This window comes from Trichosurus vulpecula, chromosome 1 (assembly GCF_011100635.1).
Source record: "Trichosurus vulpecula isolate mTriVul1 chromosome 1, mTriVul1.pri, whole genome shotgun sequence".
Lineage (NCBI taxonomy): Eukaryota > Metazoa > Chordata > Mammalia > Diprotodontia > Phalangeridae > Trichosurus > Trichosurus vulpecula.
The window spans coordinates 451,706,261-451,730,524 of record NC_050573.1 but is presented as its reverse complement, the minus strand read 5'-3'; the positions used below and the strand labels follow the sequence as shown (position 1 = coordinate 451,730,524).

Below are 24,264 nucleotides of genomic sequence, written 5' to 3'. Positions count from 1 at the left end.
AGGTGATCATCAGAATCTTCCTAAGACAATTCAAATGGAATAAATGCAATTTCCTGGCATGGCACTGGTATACTGCCCCAGTTTCACAGGCATACAACAACATGGTCAGCACAGTGGCTCCGTGGACTTTTAGTTGGGTAGGCAGCGTAATAACTCTTCCCTACCACACTTTCCTTTGGAGCCTCCCAAACACTGAGCTAGCTCTGGCAATATGTGTGTGTATGTATGTGTGCGTTTGTATATGTATGTCCACCTCATTATCTGTGTGTATATCCCTGGAAAGTATACTGTCAAGGTTAATGAACTTACCCACAGCATTCAAAAACCCCTATTCTAGATAATGCCCAATATCTGTCTCCTTCACTCCATTCGTATTCTGCTGAATGGAACTGGAGGAAGTCATGCCGATTAAACCCACCACAAATTTATGTTCTATAATGTCAACTGGAGCATTCCTACAGCAAAACAATCCTTCTACTCTTCTCCAATTGATCTCAGTCCTATTCACCACGGAAGTTGTTCTGAATTTTCTCTACTCAAGCCTCCATTTCTTACTCTTTTAGGTGAGGATTTCCTTTCATACTTCAATAAAAAATTGAGGTCCTTCTCCAAGAGCTCCCTTTTCTTACCTTCTCATCTCACATAACTCTGATATCATCTCCTGCTCTCTCCTGTTTGATTCCAGCCTTTGAAAATGAAGTAGCTATTCTCCTTGTCAAATCCAACCCCTCTACAAGTACCTGTGATGTTATCTCATCCTATACTCTGCAACAAATTGTCCCTACTGTCATTACCACTGTCTTGATAATTTTCAGTATCTTTTCTTGCTGAGTAAATAATGCTGACCAGAATGCAATTGTCTATCCAATGCTTTAGGGAAAAAAAGAAAGAGTTCTGATCACTGTTGCTAGCTATAGTCCTATATCTGTCCTCTCATTATTAGTTAAACTCCATGAAAAAAAAAATTATATATAATTGATTCTTCTACTTCCTTTCCTCTCATTCTGCTAAACCGTCTGCAAACTGTATTATGACTTCATCATTCAACTGAAACTACTCTTTCCAAAGTTATAAATGACCTCTCAAATACCAAATTTAATGGCCTTTTTTAATCCATATTCTTCTTGACTTCTTTATAGTATTTGATACTTCTGATCAACTTATTCTACTAGAATACATCCTTTTCCTCTCTGGGTTTTAATGACACTTCCCTTTCTTGATTTTCATCCCTTTCCTCCTTTCTAATTGCTCCCTTTTATCATCCTTTGCTGGAACTTTGTTCCATGTTACTTCCACTAACTATGCATAAACCCCAATGTTGTATACTAGACCCTTCTCTTTTTCCTTTCAATACTATTTCGCTTGGTGATCTCATCATCTCCCATGGACTCAATTATCATCTCTATGCAGATCACTCCTATATCTATATATCTATGACTTAACCTTTTTATAACAGAAAAAGTGGTACACCAGTTATGAAAGAGAAAATGATGAATAAGATTGACACATTGTAATGTTAATGGAATAGGATGCCCATTAATAGGCCTCTGTGACCGGCTTTGAGCCTGAGTCACGTGGAGCCCATGGTGGGAGGAGCTTGCTGAAGGATGAAGCTGGAAGAATGGAGCAGTAAGTGAGAGAAGCATAGCTGGGAGAGAGTGAGACAGAGTGGAGGCAGAGCAGCTAGCATGAGTGAGAGAGGGAGGAATTTTGTCTAAAGGAACTTGTTTGTGGGGAGGCCTAATTTAAATAAACTTAAGATATAGGTGCTCCTTGGGTTGGTGATGTATACAAACTTTCTTGTTTACTATGGTAAATCTTGCTTTCTGGCATCTGAATAATTATCTTAGTTTTGCCCTTGAGGAAGAGAGTTTATTATATTTTTTGATTCAACCCTGGAAATACGCCTGCATATTCATAGCAGCTGCTGTGGGTATCACATTGGTGATAAACACATAGACTGGTACAGTCTCACTAAATTAATACACAACCCAAGAAAGTCTTACGTTGCATTAAGTGGATTCTCGATGGTGGATTTATGGAAGATATGAATCAAATGTAAGGAAATAGGAGGAGAAAGCATGAGGGAGTACTTTAAAAACTCACAGGCCTATCAGGGTGAAAAGGTACCAGATCATTCTTTACCATATGTCAATTCAGATTATATTTTTCAATTTTTTTCATAAAAATGTCGAGATTTAAATACATATGTAACCAATCCTATCTGTTTAAGTTCCTGGATTCATTAAAAACTCACTTAATGACAAAAACAAAACAAAAAGACTCACCATATAAAGTATGATTGAAGAGTATTTCTAATAATTTGCTAAAATAGTGAATGAAGAGGATAAGATATCAAGAATGAAAGAAAAACAAAACAACAAGTTTCAGAACAGCAGTGGGAGAGGAAAAGGAACTGTTACATGATTTGTGATTGTATATCTGCATAACTGAGAGAAATTATTTATCGTCAAATGGACTTGGGCAGCATAGACAGGCCTGACTCAGATGCCCCTCCCCACCATGCCTGTTATAAACGCAGCCTTATTATCAAAAAGTGATACAACAGGAAGCTCAAGAGAAGAATAATTCTAAATTGACTCATAAACTGCTTATACTTCCATATTTCAAAGATCTATGATTTTGTTACTAAAAGCACTCAGTCTACTTGGGTAAAGCTTACTTTGAAAACTTATACTTTATATGTATCTAACAAAACCTGAAGACATTCCGTGTTGTCCGAGAAATCAAGGCATGTGAACAGTCCAGATCAATCAAGAAACTTTTTCGTGTGTGATTGCAGTCACCATGTTTCTTTTTGTTAATAGGCAGGCTTCATGAAGTGGTATCACCAACAACCTGGTAAAATTCCTCCTCAAATTTAACTCAGAATGTTCCCAGGTGACAGTATACCACCAAATCCATACATAGACCTCTTCAGCTTAGTAGCACCTGTCAAAATTGGCATTCTGTTGACGTAGCCTTCATGATTCTTCTCCAGCACTATGAGGCATTGGTGGTGGACCTTAGTATAATTGTAAACACATCAGAAAGCACCACACACAAATAGCCTCCAGTTAATTGGCATGACACATGAATCTATGTCCCAAGGTGGAGAAAAGTGAGAAAGAACTGAAGGGTTGGGCCCAAGGAGAAATTGGAATAAGTACACATTGGAAGATTTTTATTAGAATTTAGATTATATCCTGGGGGACAATGATATATTCCTTTAATCAAGATTACATCTATGTATTTGTTACTCACTGATAATAGCCTAGAGTACTGGGGGACACTTGAAGACCCACAATTCCTAAATGCTTCAAGCCCCCAAATGAATTATCCAGTTACCTAAAGGGACTATCCAAGCATTTACTATAGCTTATGAAGTCTCACTATAAAACTGAAAGAGAAAAAAGTGTAATTCATCATTTTGATCTTTGTGGTTTATCTCCCACAGGTGTTCCGTGGAAATGTGGACAACAATACACCCTATGCTAACTCCTTCACTCCTCCAATAAAATCTCAATATGTCCGACTGTATCCTCAAGTGTGTCGGAGACACTGTACTTTGAGGATGGAGCTTCTTGGTTGTGAACTATCTGGTGAGGTTCCCGTTACCTATCTTTACTTTAAAGAAAAGTGATTATAAAAAAGCTTTGATGTTAAATTACAAAAAAAATAATAATTTAGTATGCATAGGGATGAATTTTTGGTACAAAATTTCCAGCGTATAATTTAAGTCTATGCCTTAGTTTTGTCTGTGTGTTTGTGTGCTAGAAACAACAGTAGAATGATGCTAGAGAACAGAATTAACATAGTATTAAATTTCTGGCTTCACAAAGCAAATGAAGTAAAGTTTCACTCTTTACCAAGAACAAAATTTGGACTTGTTTTTATCATTTTTTTTGGTTGTAGCAATGACTGATGATTTGTGACAAAGGTAATGTAAGTACTGAAATCCGTACTTCTCAAGGTCAAGTAAGGTTTAGGATATAAAGGAGGAAATTTTAGGTTTCAACTCTGTGTCTCACTGCAAGAACTCATTTCTTTAGATTCTGTGCAACATGTAAATTCATCAAACAAATGGCCCAAGGGGGCCATTCCTCAACACTAGGATTGCTACTATAAATTCATTTTGGGATCCTTCTTGGCTAGCTCCCTGCTTATTGTAAAAGCAGTGGTTATCAAGTTCAAGAATGATCCATCAAAGTACTCCAAGTTAAATAATTCTTGTCCCCGCAGGGGCACCAAAACTAGATTTAGACATGAAAGTTAATGCATTAATCTCACTGTAGTCTCTTCTCAATATAGCACTAGATTGGAAAACAAATAGGAAATCCTGTCAAGGCATTATAGTGTGTGGGAATTTGGGGTGATTCGTGGATTTCTTGGAACAGAACAGTCTTTGCCTAAGTAACTGGGGGCTGTTTTGTTCAATAATTGAGATATTCACTGAGGTTACCAAGTGAATTGATCCTTGTAGTTCCAGGGCTAGGTCAGTGTCACCTCAAAAATTTGATGATATCTTGAAATGAGGAAAAAAGACCATTTTTGTTCTAAAGAGAGATAGCCTTGGACATTAAAAGCTCCTACTTCTATTCTTGGTCTTTTTAAATGGTCTCTGTGTTTTGAATGCCACCTTCACATTCCATCTTTACTTTCTTGGATGTGTTCTTTGCAGTAAGGAAAAGGATCTTTTCTAAATGAAAAAAAGATTGAAAGTTATTTCTTTTCTTTTAAAAATGAAAATGTTTCAATGAAATGAATTCAAACAATTGAGCCAGATGAATACATCTTAAAATAACATTGTTTTCAGAGTATAGTTTTTTTTTATAAAGCAACTAGCATAATATTTTGAACCACTAATTAACTTTTAGTAATATTTCTCATCTTTTTTTATTTCAAATCGTTGAATCTCGATGAGCTGTAGCATAGAACTGTGGAAATAATACGGTAAAATAAAAATAACATTAGCTCTGGAATTAGAGGACCTGTGTTCAAATCTCACATCTCATGCATGCCATCTGTGTATTTTGGTTATAGCAATTTTACCATTTTATCTCTTTGAGACTCAGTTTCCTCATCTATGAAATGAGGGGTTTGGATTAGATAGCCTGTGAAGTTCCTTCCAGCTCTTGATATAGGATTGTATAACTAAGGCAGAGTTATTGTCCTGTACATTACATAAGAAGATATCACTAATATGCCTGTGGCATCAACATGCCACTCATCTGCCCTAAGGCAATCAAGGGAAAACTTAGTCCCATGCAGACTGTCATACAATCTTATTCTTTGCCTAAGCTACTAGTTTTCATTTTCTTGTTATGTTAGTTCTGCAATATGTTAACTCATGAGGGTCAGGCCCTCATATAATACACAGTCACACTCTGAACACAGAAATATATTTTACTTTTGAGCTTGACAATAAATCACACAGACACTTTAAGAATTTTATTATATTAAGAAAGAAGACAGGCCACAAACCCCAAAACACAAAAATTGATTTTGAACTTGTAGTTATAGAATATAACTCTTAGTAGACACTTAACAGTCCTTCCTACAGAAATAATATTTGGGGGGGGGGCAAACATAATTTTATTCAGATTCTACCCACATGAGTGAAAGGGTTAACTAGTTTCCATATACAAAATAACGTGACTCAGATGTCTGATTATAAGGAGAGTCACACTGACCGACTGAGGAAGCTCAATGAACTCAATGAACAGATGAGGCAGCTTGGTGGTGCATGGATAGGGGGCTGTGCCTGGAGTCAGGAAGACCTGAGTTTAAACCTAGCCTCAGAAACTTACTAGCTATATGACTGTGGGTAAGTCATTTAACTTCTGCTTGCCTTTTTGCCAGTTTTCTCAGCTGTAAGATAGGAATAATAGCACATTTTTGCGAGGTTATTGTGAAGATCAAATGAGTTAATATTTGTAAAGCATTTAGCACAGTGCATGGCTTATAGTAGGTGCTATATAAATTATCATTCCTGCCCCCCATTCATTCTAACAATTTGCCTTAAATTAGAGCACACTCCTCATATACATTGTAAAACAGCGCTCTATGTCTTGGACCACAGGATTATATGCAATCGACTCTGCTCTCCAAGCTTTCTATCTAGGCAGATAGTTTTCAGCTTCCTAACAGGGAGGTATTCCACCTAGTCATTAAGAGATGTGTTACTTAATAAATAAAAGGAGTAGCTTAAGATATATTAGTTGGTTAGAATAGTAACACTCATCATTGCTGCCACTGTTAGAGAGAGGAAAGCAGTATATAAAACTTAATTCCATTACTGGGTTGAAACAACAAAGGAAAAACCCTTCAAAATACAATATTTTCATTTTCTAAAACCTAGAGGTTTATGTTTACTTGAATGGGAGGAAAAACAACTCAACTTTTCCATTTATCTGAATTCTCTTGCACCTTAACTTCTTTCTCATCCTTTGGATAACTGAGACTGAAGTGTAGATACCTCATTTGTTTTTAGCATCTGAGGATATATTCATGGGCTTTCTGATTGATCTCCCTGCATGCAATCACTCTGTATTCCAATTCATCTTACATTCCACTGCTAGGGTGATTTTCCTAAAGCACAGATCTGACCATATCAACCCTTTGCTCAATAAACTATAGTGGTTCCCTATTATCTCCAGGATCCAATATAAATCCTCAGGTTGGCATTTCAAGTCTTCTTACACTTTACTGCCAACCACACACTCTAGCTCCAATGGTCTCTTTCCTGCTCCTCACAAACAACAGTCTATCATAATGCCATGCATTTTTACTGGCTGGCCTCCATGCCTGTGATGATCTCCCTCTTCCTCTCTCCTCCTAGCTGCCCTGACTTCTTTCAAGTCTGCTTAAATCCCATCTTCTGTAGGAGGCCCTTACCATCTTTCTCAGCTACTAGTCCCTTCCCTCTGAGATTACGTCCTGTTTATAATACATATATCTTATATGTATAAAGTTACATGCATTTTGGCTCCTTGAGAGCAGGAACTAGGTTTTTGGTTTTTATTTTTTTTTGTCCTCAGAACTTAGCACGGTATCTAGTATATACAATACTTAATAAATGCTTGTTGACTTGACCCTTTTCAAAAATTACTGCCATAAATTTACAAAATGTTGCCACACCTTCTTATTAACTTGACTAAAAAATTAAAGTGTGTTTGAACATCAGGAAAGATCTCCTATGTAATTTGGTTGTATTGACTAAAATTGGAGGACCACTCTCCCCACCTCCACCTTGCTATTCAATATCTGCTTGGATGTTTCCTAGCCAAAATAAAGCAACTTTAAATACAGGAAAAAGCAATCACTGACCAGTATATGAGCAGCCTAGAATTTTCTGAGATGTCCTTTATTCCTAGAAATGTTATTAGAGTGATTTAAGATATTTAGGATATAATTTAAGATATATTACATTATTAGATCATGATAACAAACTTGCCAAAATAGATTCCTTTCTTAGTTGCACTTAATTTGAACACAATTTAGTGACTTAGTATATCCCTCCATTGAATCATCAGGAAGTCAAGGGCCGAATACTTCATCATTTTTCTACCTTCCAATCTCAAAAATGTGTGTGGGGCTCTTAAGAAACAATGTAAAAGAACATGAAAGAAAAATAAAAATTTCCAACCATGAGAATGTCAGAAAAGACATCAGATATTGCTTGTCTCTTAACAGTTTTAATTAAAAATCATTTTTGTAACCATTTTACTCTGTCTTTTATCTTATCTCTTCCATTTAAATCCAACTTTTCTTGGGAGAGTTCTATAAGTAGCCATTTGAGATAATATGAAATTAGAAAGCAAAGAAAAATCATAAGGAAGTGGATTCGAGTATATTCATTGAGTAGGAGTGTATCTCACTACTAAGTACTGTGGCTGTCTTCAGTGCAAGAGTAGAGATTGTGGCAGAATAAGTTTGTATTGAAGGCACTTACAGGAGCAGTAGGTTTGGTATTATGTAAATGAAAAACAACTATCTTCTAAGAAAATACATCATTGTTAAGGAAAGATGGGGGCTGCTGAAAACCAGGGAACAGTCATGAGGCTAAGACTAATGAAAATGGAAAGAGAAATTCAACTTTTGTCATTTTACCAAAAAAAACTATCACAGTAAAATACTTTGAATTGTCTATCTTGCTTTCAATTTTTTGAAAATACGTTAGAATAAAATAGCCTCAATTGGCTATCTTGTTTTTCAATTTTACCCCAGATGCTCTCTTGATTAAAGATTTTCTGTAAGAATGTTGATACTCCCCATTTTCAAAACGATTGTCATTATGTGTAGTCTTCTCTCGCCTATCCAAAAACAGCATGGAAAACTTTCAGAGTTATAAACGATTTCTCTCATGGAGCCTTCTCATTTTCATTCAGGTTGTTCTGAGCCTCTGGGAATGAAATCAGGACACATACAAGACTATCAGATTACTGCTTCCAGCATCTTCAGGACTCTCAACATGGATATGTTCACTTGGGAACCCAGGAAAGCCCGGCTAGATAAACAGGGAAAAGTGAATGCCTGGACCTCAGGCCACAATGACCAGTCACAATGGCTGCAGGTAGTGTTTTCAAGATGTTTCTTGACATCTATTCACCCTTTTTCCAGAATGGCCATATTGGTTCATTGAATGTCCAAGTTTATAAGCATTAAACTAATTGAAAATATGTTATTTTCCTATTGGATCCACCAAAATTGATTTTGAAGTATAGGTTAATTACGTGGCAGCATCCATGTGTTGTCTTCATTGATGTTTGTAGGGCTTTAACTAGTGCAATATAGAGAGGTTCCATGCAGAGATCCATTTGACCAGTCCTCAAAGTGAATTTTCATGTTTGAACACTCATATATTGTTACGAATGCTGTCATGTTTTGATTGTACACAAGAGTCCTAGCATGAATCTAAACAGTACTAGAGACACATTGGGTGGCTAGGTGGCACTATGGATAGAATGCCAGAACTGGAGTCAGGAAGACTCATCTTCTTGAGTTTAAATATGGTCTCAGATACTTACTCACTGTGTGACCCTGAGCAAGTCATTTCACCCTGTTTGCCTCAATTTCTTTATCTGTAAAATGAGCTAGAAGAGGAAATGGCAAACTACTCCACTATTCTTGCCAAGAAAACTCCAAATGGGGTCACAAAGAGTCAAACATGACTGAAAAATGACTAAACAACAAAAAGACACACTACTAATCCTGCTACATGCATATATACTGTTGAACCTTATATTACTGTGACAATGTGACTGCTTTCCCATCTCTGAGCTCCTGTAGGTAGAAAAAAAACTGGCCACTGCTGAGTTGCTTATCATTCAAAAAGTTGACAACATATGCAGTCAATGAAGTTTTTAAAAGAATGCTGCAGTTCACTTCATTAAAAAAAGGTTTTTGAAGTATAAATTAGTTTAGATCTAGAACAGTAGGGAAGAAGAATTATGCCCAGTCCTTGAGCATAGTCACTGTATTTGGAGAGTAGCGATTCTATTTTTATTGCTTACTGATCTTTATTCCATATACATGAGAGCTTTGAGATATGGTCATCCAGGAAATTTCTATGTTATTAATTATTTAAAAAACAAGTAAAACAAATAATGTTCGTAACTCAATATTTGGATGGTGACATTCACATGAGGGATTCATTGCTGTTTAAGTAGAATTCAAGATATTGATTGTGGCCTTTTTGGGGAAGGATCTAGACCTTTCATTAGTAGAGGGAAATCCTGGTGAGGAAAATCCTAGAGATTAGCAACTGCTATATGACTTATAGGTTTACATAATTGCCTCAGGAACCAACAGGTTAAGCAACTTTTCCAGGACTACATAGCCATTACTACATGTGTGAAAAGGAAGGTTTGAGCTTGGGTATTCTTGAATACAAGGCAAAATTTCCCTTCTAATATACAATGTTGCTCCTTGTGTTTTGACCTAAGAGTCTTATTTGCTGCCTCCTAACTATAAATGAGAATCCCTATCTATACACTCTATATGGGCTAGCCAATAACAATTCTAAATTTCTAATTTCAAGGATTAGGCCTTTCAAAATATAAATCAAATTGGAGGGAAACATTTTACATGAAGCTTCCAAATATGTTCATTTGGGATTTCTACGAAAGTCCCCCTTTTGTACTTATTTTTTGTCTCTAGATTGCTAGGTAGATAGGTGTGTGTGTGTGTGTGTGTGTGTGTGTGTGTGTGTGTGTGTGGCACAGAGAGAGAGAGAGAGAAATACATGTATATATTTGTTTTCAAATAGTAAACTGTTTTCCAAGAACAATTGTGCATATGTAATATTGTTTTAAGTTTTAAGGATTATTATTAGGAATAAAAACCAACTCTTCCACATCCCATAAATAACTGAAAAAGTTCAATGACTTGAAGGCATTTTACCTGCTGCTACTTCAAAAGGGTACCCTTGAAGAGCATTGCCCACAATAATTTGCTTAAATTATGTGCTAATAGCTAAAGTTGTCATCTTTACCATAAAATTTTGTCAAAAATGTCTTTTTGTCCACCCTCAGATAATCACTTCCATGCTCACATTGCTCCATTCTGTTTATTAAATTAATGAATGCAAAAGTATCATTAAAAATATATTATATGCCAAGCACTCTGCTAAGCTTTTAGAAAGCAAATAGAAAAATTAAAATAGTCCCTCCTTTGAGGAGCTCGTCACCACGGACAGCTGCAAGCTAAATTTGATGGCCTAGTCCTTTAGATTACTTTAATCATTCAGAAGATAGTTATAAGTGCCTAGAGAGCCTCACAATAGGAAAGAGGGTGAGGTCTAGAAGATTTTAAGAGCCAATGACAAGAGATAAAGTAAGAATGAATGGTCTTCAGTCTTTCCAGAAGAAAGGAATGATGTTGGTGACTTTCATCATATGCAAACCATGTGAGTAGTCAAAGAACCTAGATGAGTTCTAGATGATCCTGGATTGGCAGGAGAAGATGAGAAAAAAATCTTATTTCCCAAAGTTCTGGGAGGGATTCTGGGCAAACAGCATTTGGGAAGGGGAATGAAGGCAATTTTCTCTCAATGCAAACTTACGTTTCCCAAAAGTGGGTCTATCTTCTTCTTGTTGGCAAACAAATCACAGAAGGAACCTTCAAGGCAGGGCAAATTGACATTTTTTCCCTTAGTATAAAAAATGTTATGGAGTTCTGAATATATTAAAATTCTTTCTCCCAAAAATATTATGCTTAATACCACTACCAGTTACAATACCTTTATCTTGCTATTTTGTTTTGAGAATTAGATTACCATACTCTTAAATAATACCAGCAAAAAGAATATAGTTTGAGAATTATTGTAACAGAGGTCAATTTAGAACCTGAGTTTATTCCTCTGAAGTCATAAATTTCTTTTATATTTTGAGCTAAATGCCCCAATCCCCAGATGCAGTTGTAGTCCATCAGAAGGAAAGCCATGCCTATCATTTCTAGCTTCATTGTCAGTCTGTTTGAGGTTGAATCTTTTAGGAAATTTCCTTTATAATCTTAATGAGATGACCTTCTAACACAGGTGAATAAATGATTTCATTTGATTTTTTTCTGATTTAAATAGCTCTTTAAGAATCTGGTCAGATAGAGCTTAGAGAAACAACTCTAAATTTCAAAACAAGAAAGGACAATGTTTCATGTGTGATGTAGAATAAGAATTACTTTTCTAATTTACACGCACAATAAAATTCACAACTTTGTTTTCTTCTCAATGGTACTATCAGTATACAACAGGTTTTTTTTTTCCCTTGATTCGCTTCCCCTCATGCAGGCACAAGGCATTGATCTCCAACAAGAAGGGAGTCCCATACCAATGGGCTTTGGGACCCAAACTGTACTGTTATTACTAGAATTGTAAGCTGATCCCTTTCTGCAAACAGTATTTTTCCCTTTCCTTTTTTTTAAACCAATTTAGGTAATAGGATTTTTACCTTTTGATATGAGCTCAGAATAAGTAACTAAACCCACACACACATATATAAGTATATAAATTATATATATATATATATGTATGTATATGTGTATACACATATACATATATATATAGACATACAAATACACACGTATCAAATGAATGCTGAAATGAATGAAGTGAAAAATCAATCCGAATGTAAGGGATGTTTCTTAATACATACCTTTGTATTATGCTGATTTTCTGATTTTCATTTTAGCCAATAGGAAGGAGACCATAGTGGAAGGTATCATTGCCTAAGGACTTGCTAACACTAAGACAGAAATCTTTCCTAACAAGTATAACCATTATTTCCCATTCATTGAGATATAACATTCTCTCTGCTTTGTATGGTTTAGGTATATTATCAGTATGTTTCTAGCATATGTGTCCATGTTGCCTCTCTTGTTAGAATGTAAGTTCCATCAGGTCAAAGACTTTAATTTTCATCTTTGTGTCTCTGAAACTTAGCACAACGCATGGTACACAGTAGATATTTAACCCTTGATTTATTGATCGACTCCTTATGTTGTAACTTCATTCGTATCCATAATTTTGTGCCCTTAGGAAAGGCTATATGCCACCTATCTTCCCTAAATCTGAAACTTACAGATCTAAATATAGATTCTTTAGAAGAACAACATAATTTAAATCTTAAGTCAAATGAAAGGAGGAAAAATTATATTGTCACCTGGAGAATGATCTCCTGGTCCTTTAGAAATATCATTCCCTAAGTAAAGAAAAGCTACACAATATTTCAGACAAAATCCATTAGTGATATTAATAGTGTTGTTAAACTGCCCATTGCAGTACTGACCTTTTCAGAATTGCATTTGACTCTGCAAAACTTCATTTCAATATTCATTTTATGGGAATGTTTATGGTGACAATTGAATTTGTCTTCAATTTAAATAAGGGAGTAGAAAAACAATCTTATTTCTGATATTTTAATGTAGTATTTCAGCTGTAAAATTCATAGCAACTTTAAAGGCATTGATTTCTCTTAGGTAGTACTTCTATTCACTCTTTATGCAGGGCAGAACTAGGGAAAAATCTTTACAGAAATAAATGATCTCCAAGACGTCAAGAAGCATTAACAAATATTTGGATTCCCAGTTCAGGTCCCAATGTTTGATATGTAGAATACATTAATCCTAAATGAAATTCTGACCTGTGGGTGAGCTATGCAAAGGTACATGGTTTGATTATAGCATGCTGATTTTTTTGTTTGTTTGTTTGCTTGGCTTGTGGAATCAATCTGATCTCATCTCTAACATAACCTGGAATGGACACCAGTAAATAAGGCAAATAATTATCATTCTTTCAAGTTGACAAGGATAAAAGTTAAAATTAGGAAGTTTTTGAATGGTGTGAATGGTATGAGGTATCATTGAACTGTAAATAGGGAACTTGCCTCAGAGCTAGAAAGACCAGATCTCAAATACCTCATCTGAAACATGCCAGCTATGTGACACAGGGCATCTCTTAACATCTCAGTATTCTAAGCCACTCTCTAAAATTTTAAGTGGCAGAGGAGGTACCAACCTGCATTAGTTAAGAGAGTCTCTACATCCAAATATTCCCTATGCCAATTAAATAATCCAGTCTCTACCCCTTTAACCTTGGAAAGTATTCTTTAATTTTAAAGGTTAGGAATAAAATTCAGATATTACTGTATGTACATCACAAATAGTCCTTGATAATCAAAAACATGGAAGGAACTGTACAGTGTAGTTCTGAAGGAAAAACAGTTCATATACTTGCAGGAAGGGAAATTATTAGCATAGACTAAATATTTCAGAAAAGGCATTAGAAGTCATAATGGAACACAAACCAAGTTTTCCATAAATTTTGGTGTATAGTAAAATCCATATATGATATGGCTATGGAAGTTTTCTTTTTTACAGATGGGGAAACTGAGGCAAGAGGTTCCATGACTTGCCTCATGCCACATAGCTACTTAATTATAAATAAAGACATAACATCCTGTTATCTAAGCTCAGAGAGTCATTATTAATTCAATTGGATTACATTTCTAGACAATTTAGAAAAAAGGAGGGAGAGTATTCTCCTTTCAGAACTTTGTGTCTAAAATAGTGATTTTACTTGCAAACAAGATGTAGCAGGACCTTAGAAAGATCTTTTCAGATATCTTAATTTGCTGATAATGAAGATAATTATTTCACATTCATTTTAGGAATTATGCACATGCCATATTTCTCTCATGAAAATGCCAGATATTTCCTTTTTTTTTACTTTGTGAAATGAAAGGATACCAATAAAGGAGAATATTAGGCATATTTCCATAAAGCAAATCATTCTTTCCTGTTTTTTTTTTCATTATACAATTAGAACTGTATTCCCATGGGCAAAATTCTCCAGTCAAAGGACTGGAACAATATGATATGAAAAAGGTTTTGATGTCTGCTGTTCTCCCCATGGAATGTCAAGCAGTTCAACAAAATGTTGTTCCTATTGGGAAGTTCAGGGTCTACCTTATAATTCACTTTTCTGTACTGTAAGTTTGGGGTTCTTTCTTGCAAAGTACCATGCAAGAAGATTACTGTTTGATATCTTCCAGTTCTACGTCTAAGACTCAATGACACAACTTCATCACACAAGTTATGCTTGATGCTGTAGTTATTCCCTTATTGCGCAGATTTTCCAACTGGATTTCTGACCCTTGGGTGGCCAGGATGCTTACTAAAAAGTGACAACTTGTGCTGTCCTGCAGATCATATGAACTTCCTGAGCATCGCGAGTATCTGCCCAATCACCTTAACCTCCTCTCCATAAGTGTCCTCAGTATTGCTCATTGCCCATTTTGATTATCTGCCTCCTGTTGAACTCTAGACCCAGTGTACCCTGCATTAAGACAGAATACCTATTTGGTATCAATCTATTTCTTTACTATCAATTCTATCATTTGTTGTTCTTCAGTCATTTTCAGTCACATCCAACTTTTTGTGATCCCATTTGGAGTTTTCTTAGCAAAGTAACTGGAAGTATTTTGTCATTTCCTTCTCCAGCTCATTTTACAGATAAGGAAACGGAGGCAAATAGGGTTAAGGGTCATAGAGCTGGTAAGTGTCTGAGGCCAAATTTGAATTCAGGAAGATGTGTCTTCCTAACTCCAGGTCTGGCACTCCAGGTGGCCACTGTGCCACCTAATTGCCCAAGACTAGCATTTGTATATTCTCCCTAATTTAGATTCCTCACCTGACTTCACTTTTATCATGAAGTTTAGAGTCTTTTCAGAGTCTGAGCTACTCCTGTTGTTATTATGTTTGTCTTCTGTTTTTGAAGGGAAATGATGCCATGACTTGCAGTTGACTTTGATTTGAGTGAGGTGGGGGGCTGTGTAAGGTCACCAGCCTCACTTTTCCTCTAGAGCCATCTGGGTCCAGTGGCCTGATATCCATCCAGACTACTGGAGATGGCCCAGGATGCAGTGGAAGACCCTGGCCCTTTTGGCTAAGGCCTTTTCATGTACTCACTTAGAGTGAGGTAAAGCCCATTCATTGAATAGTTCTCTTTAAGAAGTGAGTCAAGGGTTGGCCCCTTTAATTAGAAAAAGAAAAAAAAAACTAGCTGGGAGGGGAAGACCCTCAGGGTTGCTGCTCCTAAGAGAAACAGTTACCAATGATATTCACTTTAAGCCAGGAGGGCCCAAAATATAGCCATTAAGTGGAGCTTGGGCAGGGACGGGGCAGAGGGAGGGGGAGGGGGAGGCAGAGGGAGAGCTGAGTTACCCAACTAGCTGGGTCCCCATTCAGGCAGCTTGGTCTACTACCTACCATTTGTTTGGCCATATCAGCTTCACTTCATTATACCTGTGCTCAGCTCCTTCTCCTACATCTTCAACCTGCTGTTGCTACTGAACTGGCAATGACAACTTCATTCCAGACATCCCTCTTCATCATCAGATTACCTTCAGAACATGAAAAAATAGCTCAAAGTGCAGACTGCCCAATAATTTTCTTTATATAAACTCATTCTAAAATTTTATTCTCATAAAATTTCCAACTATTCCATGTCCTCTTCTACCTTCTCCATCACCCTTGACAATTCTGGACATCAGGGAGAGAAATTGTGTTTGATTTTATTTTAGTCTTTTAGTCACTTACATAGTCTACATGTTAATGACTTCTTATAGTTTACAAAGCACTTTCACATCCATCTTCTCATTTCATTCTTACAAGAACACTGTGAAGTATGCAGGAAACAAAACATTTCCTTATTTTAGTAATGGAGATACTGTGGCTTAAGGTATCAAATGGTTTGCCCAGAGCTAGCAAGTGAACTATTGATGATAATTTTTTGGCCCTGACACTCAAGAAACAAAGAAAATAGAAAACAGCCTTCATTCCCGTGCTTGTGCTTCCTTCTGTCTCAGCCAGGATAGTGATGGAGTGGCAGAAAAGGAGGTAGAGGGTCCTAAGAATCAAACAGTTTATTTATTCCTTCATTTGTCCATTTGTTTGTTTATTTATTTATCCATTTATCTATCTATTTATTTATTTGCTTTAACTTAACTGCTGTTTTTCTAAATAGGAGATCTTTCTCAAAAGATCAATGAGTAGAGATGTTACTAGGAGAGAAAGATCACTGTTGATATTCTTACTTTGGAGATGCCAGAAAAAAGAGGACATTGGAGGTAAAAGGTAGAATGGCTCTCAGAGGCAAACAAAAACCATTAGCACAGCTGGTTTCATTATACACCCAAAGACAACCCCAAACACGATATCCTGAGACATCTGGTAATGTTCTATTGCCATTCTCATGATATGGATTTATAAAAATGAAACAAAACTTTGCAGATTATACATTATTACTTGGACAATATAAAGAGGAAGGGAAATTCTATGAAGCTCTCAATAAGACCCTCTAAAAATGAATGAACCTTTTGGTAATAAAATAATGCAAAGATGAGAACAGCCGAAGATGGTGAGAAATATGTTGGAAAACATGAGTCAGCGTGGCTGGAAAGCAGGGACTTGCATGAGCTCCCCGCCAGGTCCCTCCAAAAACCTATAAAAATGGCTCTGAACAAATTCTAGAACTGCAGAACCCACAAAATAGCAGAGGGAATCAGGGATCCAGCCCAGGACAGCCTGGATGGTCGCTGGATGCAGTCTATCACACACAGAGCTGGGAGAGGAGCAGAGCAGAGCCCAGCGTGGGCGGTGGCAGGACCAACCAGACCGGGAGCTGGGGGGAACGGGCCCTAGCACCCTGAATTAGTGTGCTGTGGCAGTTACCAGACTTCTCAACCCACAAACACCAAAGACAACAGAGAAGGTTAGTGGGAAAAGCTGTGGGGTACAGAGTGAAAAGAGTTCACAGTTCAGCCACCGCCCGGGGGGCAGCGGGGGTGCTGCAGCTACAGAACTAGAGCTTAAGTTACTTCTGGCCCCAGGCCCACCTGGTGGGAGGAATTAAGTGGCAGATCAGAGCAGGAGTGCACAGCCTGCTTAAGATCTGAGTCAGGTCCAGGAGGGTGGTTCTTGGAGAAGGAGTGCTGGTGTGGCAGAGCTGCCTGTGTAGAAACAGCTCTGAAATCCCCTCAAGCTTGGAACAAAGTATCCTTTACTGTACAAGCAGTCATACCTCAACGAAAAACTCAAGGGTCAAGTAAGTTGGCTGGGAACATGGCCAGGCAGCGAAAACACACCCAGATTCAGTCTCAGACTTTGGAATCTTTCTTTGGTGACAAAGAAGATCAAAACATACAGACAGAAGAAGTCAACAAAGTCAAAGAGCCTACAATAAAAGCCTCCAAGAAAAACATGAACTGGTCTCAGGCCATGGAAGAGTTCAAAAAAGATTTGGAAAAGCAAGTCAGAGAAGTAGAGGAAAAATTGGGACGAGAAATGAGAATGATGTGAGAAAACCATGAAAAACAAGTCCATGACTTGCTAAAGGAGACCCAAAAAATGCTGAAAAAAATATTGAAGAAAACAACACTTTAAAAAAATAGACTAACTCAAACGGCAAAAGAGCTCCAAAAAGCCAATGAGGAGAAGAATGTCTAGAAAGGCAGAATTACCCAAATGGAAAAGGAGGTCCAAAAGACCACTGAAGAAAATACTACCTTAAAAATTAGATTGGAGCAAGTGGAAGCTAGTGAGTTGATGAGAAATCAAGATATTATAAAACAAAACCAAAGGAATGAAAAAGTGGGAGACAATGTGAAACATCTCATTGGAAAAACCACTGACCTGGAAAAGAGATCCAGGAGAGAGAATTTAAAAATTATTGGACTACCTGAAAGCCATGATCAAAAAAAGAGCCTAGATCTCATCTTTCAAGAAATTACCAAGGAGAATTGCCCTGATATTCTAGAGCCAGAGGGTAAAAAAGAAATTGAAAGAATCCACATATTGCCTCCTGAAAAAGATCCCAAAAAGAAAACTCCTAGGAATATTGTTGCCAAATTCCAGAGCTCCCAGGTCAAAGAGAAAATACTTCAAGCAGCCAGAAAGAAACAATTTGAGTATTGTGGAAAAACAATCAGGATAATACAAGATCTAGCAGCTTCCACATTAAGGGATCGAAGGGTTGGAATACGATATTCCGGAGGTAAATGGAGCTAGGATTAAAACCAAGAATCACCTATCCAGCAAAACTGAGTATCATGCTCCAAGGCAAAATATAGACTTTCAATAAAAAAGAGGACTTTCAAGCTTTCTCAGTGAAAAGACTAGAGAAAACATGAGTCAGACATAAGGCATGAAAGAGACCAGAGACTTCTGGGCTACAAAAAGTCTCACATCTCTGCATCAGGAATGCTTCATTTGAGAAAAGCTTGAAAAGGCCCTAGATTTGGCAAATACTACCTAGTGTCCACACCCCAAAATGAAATTGATAATATTTTAACAGAAAGGAAAGGCACATTGCTGATACCAATAATGCCTAGCACTTAGATAGCACTTCAAGGTTTGCAAAGTGCTTTACAAATATTATCTCATTTTGTCCCTAAAACAAACATGGGAGGTGGGTGCTATTATTACCTTCAGTTTACAGAAGACAAAACTGAGGCAGCGAGATTAAGTGACTTGTTCCAGGTGACTAGCACTCTCTCCATTGAGCCACTGAGCTACTTGTTCACATCGCTAATTCCCAAAGCCATTCTGGCATTAGCTATCCGTGTTACAGATAAAATACTGACTTTTCACAGCCAAGATCCAAATCAAGATGAGTATAATCTAGAAGAAATAACAATATTAGAAATATATGACATTCAGGTAAAAAACTCAATTCTGATATACTAAAATAGATTATTGATCATTTTGAAAATTAGTAATAGTAGAAGGATATAAATACTAGATATAAAAATTTCACAAATAAATGGAACTGCTGTAAATCAATTGCCATAACAAGGAGGCCAAATGAGCCTTAAAAAATCACGTTAGGTACCAAGCACTTGATATGCTTGGAAAGTGGAGAGGGATAGCAGTCAAAGGTAATACTGCTTTAGAATATACATGTTGATCATATGACCAGCAAGAACATAAATGAGTGGCTTTTGTGAAAACCTCTGTAACCTTTCAGTCTCCAAACAAAAGAATTCCATAGAAGATGTAAAATAATTATAGCTAAATGCACAAGATCAGAAGAGAGAATAGCCCAGGAAAGGTAAAAACAAAAACCTTATGAATTGACAGGAGAGCATTTTAATACTTTGACCACTTACTTATCCCCTCCCTTTCCCACCTACTCCCCAAATCTATGCTACTAAAGTCAGCATAAACAAATTCATAGTCTTGGGTCTGAGGCCCCAGCCTTAAGATAGGACCTCAGAAGCAGGCAAGGACTCTATTCACCCAATCTCTGAAAGAAGTCAGACACTGATTCTGCCTGGCTACCTGAAGGAAGGGAAGGAGAGTGGAGAGAGGAATCAGCTGGGCTGAAAAATATCTGTAGGAAAAAACTAGGTCAGATACAAAGAAAGGCAACTTGAATGTATCTTAAATCTTTCCCAGCACCAAGAGGCAGGGATGTGCTGGAATCAACTGTGGCTTGTGAGAGCCTCTTGTTAAATTTTCAGTGTGAGCAGTTATACCTCAGGAAATAGCAAGTGCTACAAAGCAGGGCTTGACTTACTGTTTTGTTGAGGTTGAGCTGTAAGAAAGTGTTGGGGAAAATTTTAACAATGCAAGTTAAACTTAAAAGTGTATTGTGCGTACATTTCTCTTCCCTGGAGATTTGGTCGTTAAACACCTTTGCCCCGATGTAACTCAGAACAGGGACCCAGGCCAGCATACCCCATATTTCCCAAGGGGAGGAATTGAGGTTAGCCCTGAAGCCTAAGTTGGTAGGTTTATGGTAGGACTGAAGACAGAACATCTAAGAAAAATCTGAAGCACCAAAGGGATCACGGTAAATAGCCTCAACAAAAGACCAATGAACTAAACGACTAGAGAGGATTCTTTAAAAAAATACAATTGGCAAATATCATATAAAAATACAATTGGCAAAATACAGTGATGATGAAAGATAAAATCCTGTTGACTCCAAAGAGACCATGGAGAAACAAAAAATCAGAATATTCAAAAGAGAAATAAAACTCATAGAATAATGTACACATTAGCAATAATATTGTAAAGACAAACAAGACAAACTACTTTAAAAGACTTAGGAACACTGATCAACTCAAGGACTAACCACAATTCCATATGACTACTTCCAGATAGAGAGGCAATTGACTTCCTACAGATTAAGAAAGATTTGTTTTTGACATGGCTATTGTGGGGATTTTTTTGCTTGATTATGCATGTTTTTAACAGGTTTTGTTTATCTTGCTTTATCAGTGGTGGAGAGGGGAAGGTGGGAGGAGGAGAATTTGGAGCTTAAAATAAAATAAAATTGAATTGTCAAGAAGTTGGAAAAAATTAAGTCAAAAACCAGATTCTACATGCAGAAATTAAAAGACTAAAGAATTTTAAAAGTCAATTGGCCAAATAAAAGTAATTACATCCATGACAGGGAGTCTTTCTTAAGAAATAGAGTCTTTGAAAGGGGAATTAACAGAGTTATAATACAAATACTGAAATGGAGGGAAAATTGTCAGAAGGAAAGAAAAAGGTGATAACATTAAAAGAATATATTAATTCTTTATAAATCAAAGTGAATGGACTTAAAGAATGAATGTAATGATATATCATAAAGTTCGTAGGTCTACCAGAAATAAATGCAAGTCAGAAATACCAAATACCATAATGTAAAGGGATGGGAGATAGAGTGGCCAGGGAAGACTGTCCAGAATTTTTATATGTAGATAATAAAGCATGGACTGAGATAATCGACAGATTGCCAAGAGGAAAAAAGCCCAGTGTGTAAAATTCATAAGATGTGCAGTGGCTACATTTAACAATTTCAATGACAAAAGAAAATTTGCAAGTAGCCAAGAGAAAGACTTTCTAATATGAAGGAAAGGAAATATAAAAAGCTGCATATGATTACAATACAATTAATGACATCAGAAAAGGAAATGGAATAATGTATTCCAAAAAGCAATGGAGTCCAAGCTATTAAAAAAATTACAAATTACCTGGCAAATCTCAGGTTAATCATTTAAAATAGGAAAATGGAGCAGCAAGTCATTTTAGTCATTTACACACACACACCACACACACACAAAATCCCAAAACCCAGAGGTGAGCAAAAGGACTTGTGAACACTCTATACAGAAGCACAAGAAGGATAAATAAGTATAATTACCCAAAAAGGGCTAAGTAATTAAATTATCTCATGTAAATGTTATTTGATTTTTTAAAGAGAAAGTGATGTTATGGTACCTTAAGACACAGAGAGAAGAAACTCCTAGAGAGGGGTTGTAGGCCCTCCTTCCATCACCCTCCTACTGTTATCCCAAGCCCTTCTTAGCTTTAATTAGGCAAAGAATTTATGGGAAGGGAAAAAAGAAGAAATTCATATGATAAATTTATTATATATTTAAAAGGAACAGTAAGTTGCCTATAATAGATTTGTAGTTTCATGTGCAATCATCTTTTTATCATTCTATTATGTTATAGAAATGCTTGTTTTATTTCATAAAAATAAATTCAATTAAAATTTTTTTTAAAACAAGAGGAGCTCCCTAGAACCTTGTGGAACACTTCAACCAGAAAAGACCATCTGACTCCATAGACAGCAGACATTCAAGTCCTCCAGAAAATGCCCCTCCACCCACTCCATCTCCTCTGTGCCTCTGACAGGTAAATAGGTAAGCCCCCCTGGTTACCACATCTGCTTTCAGGTTCACTCTTGCTGCTCCTCCAACTTCCCCACTGAGCTATTCTCAACAAAAAGCTATAATCACTAAAAATAAAATCTGTACTGGTCAGATGCCTCTCTCATGCTGGAACAAGCGTTAAGTCAGAGACAAATGGATAAAAGAAAGAATAATTCAGTACCACTGAGAGATAAAAAGGATCTTAGAAGTTAAAGATTTCAGGAGAACCCAAAGACTCAGAAGAAGCAAAGATGAATGAATTGAATTGATACACCATGAACCAGATCATCTGACTCCCCAACACAGACAATATGAATTCATTTATAAAATCATATGAAGAAATATAATTGAAAATGTTAAGCAGCATTGTCTCATAAAGAAAAACTATTGGAGGATAAAACCGGGTAAAAGAAAGCTTAGTGACAGACAAAGCAAAGTCATTCTAGAAAAATGGAAATAGGACATCAAATTATAGAAAAACAAACTTTTAAAAATATATATACTCAACTTTTTTTTTTCACCGTCAAGCCTAATAGAACAACCAAACTTGAATTCTAACATCATGGTTCTAGATAGGACCTAGCTCCTAGAGGAGATAAAAATGGTACTGAAGCAAACAAAAAGGAGGTAAAGGTAAGCTGGCTTAAAGCAGGTCTACAAAGAGAGGATTTGTACTGGAAATGGAATGTTGTTGAGCACATTAAACAATCGATACACAAGTCATCCGACCAAATTAAAGACATAAAAAGCATGTGAAGAAAAGAAAATGGAAGGAAGGAGGGGAAGGAGAAGGTGAAGGGGAAATGGAAGGAAGGAAGGAAGAAAACAAGTCACTATTGACATATAGGCCTACTTATCGACATCTACGTAAACTTTTTTAGGAAAATCAACTGTAACTGAACACCCATCTATAATTGAAGACATTCTCATTTCGGGTGTTATTGGGTAACAGGTAGACTTTTGCAACAAAATATCACAAAGTGGGACATGTTTTTTCTATTGCAAAAATGACCAAATGATTTAGGGGATATATGATCTCTCTGTGTTTTCTTATTGTTATCCCTTTATTATATGTATAGACGTATGCATGTTCAATTTCTTGAAAGCTCTAACAACTAGAGTTGATCTTAGTCAGTGGCTAGGCATGAAATGGACAGACACATTTTGCCAAAGGTGTTCACTTCTGTGATGGAATAGTTCCAGCTTAGTGATTGAGTGGAAGATGAATTTTCATGGTCCTCTAATTGCTCCTGTTTTGAATAACATCATGCCGGTTATGTCAAGTCCCAGAACACTGCTGATCTCTTGGAATACATCCATAACCACTCAAAAAATTTAGCCTGGCCATACATGTAGGAAAATGGAAAATGTCTATTACCCAGATTATGATGTGTAGTCAGATGAAAACCTATAGAATTTGCCCATCAGGATAGAAATGATAGAGAGAGAGATGAAAACATAATCTTTGAATTGTAATTGATTTATCGAATTGTTAATTTATTGTGATTTATTGAGACCCAATAATATGGAAATCTCCCTCAAAGGGGAGCTCATCTGCCCATCTTGCTTTCTAACAATGGCTTCACAGTGCTATGCTCATCTACCATAGGGGTATCTGTGTGACAGAATTTAGTCTCAGCCCTGGCCAGTTTACAAACTAAGGGAGGGGAACCACAAGGGGTCTTGTTGGGTTGGGGAAAGCATGCCTATTGTTTTTGGATTTGGGGGTATTTTTGGACACTCCCTGGGAAAGCCCCTGATGGCAGCGAGCTGGGAGTAATGCTTCAATCATCCTTAACAAGACACAGAGTACAGAGGTGAACGGCCCACAGGGGTCCAAAGTGTACAGAGGCAGATGGTGTGGGGAGGGAGGCAGCCAACTTGGGGATGAGATTGGGGAGAGAATGGGGCACAATTAGTAACTTACATAACTGTGGATCAGAGTTGGGAGCCCATGAGCAGTATGGACCTGGAGCAGGTAAAATACTCAAGGAGCAGGTATTTGAGGTACCATTTTTATAGGGTTTTGGTGGTAGGAAATGGACTAACTCTTATCCAT

At 36.8% G+C, this 24,264-nt stretch overlaps 1 protein-coding gene across 2 annotated transcripts in view; it reads left to right on the top strand.

Moving 5' to 3' along the window:
• EDIL3 (EGF like repeats and discoidin domains 3) overlaps positions 1-24,264 on the top strand; it is a 603,737-nt gene that overhangs the window by 461,616 nt on the left and 117,857 nt on the right. For both annotated transcript variants that reach the window (XM_036740910.1, XM_036740909.1), the window contains 2 exons: positions 3,458-3,602; positions 8,391-8,575. In XM_036740910.1, the coding sequence (XP_036596805.1) occupies positions 3,458-3,602; positions 8,391-8,575 (330 nt within the window). The remainder of the gene's footprint in view (positions 1-3,457; positions 3,603-8,390; positions 8,576-24,264) is intronic.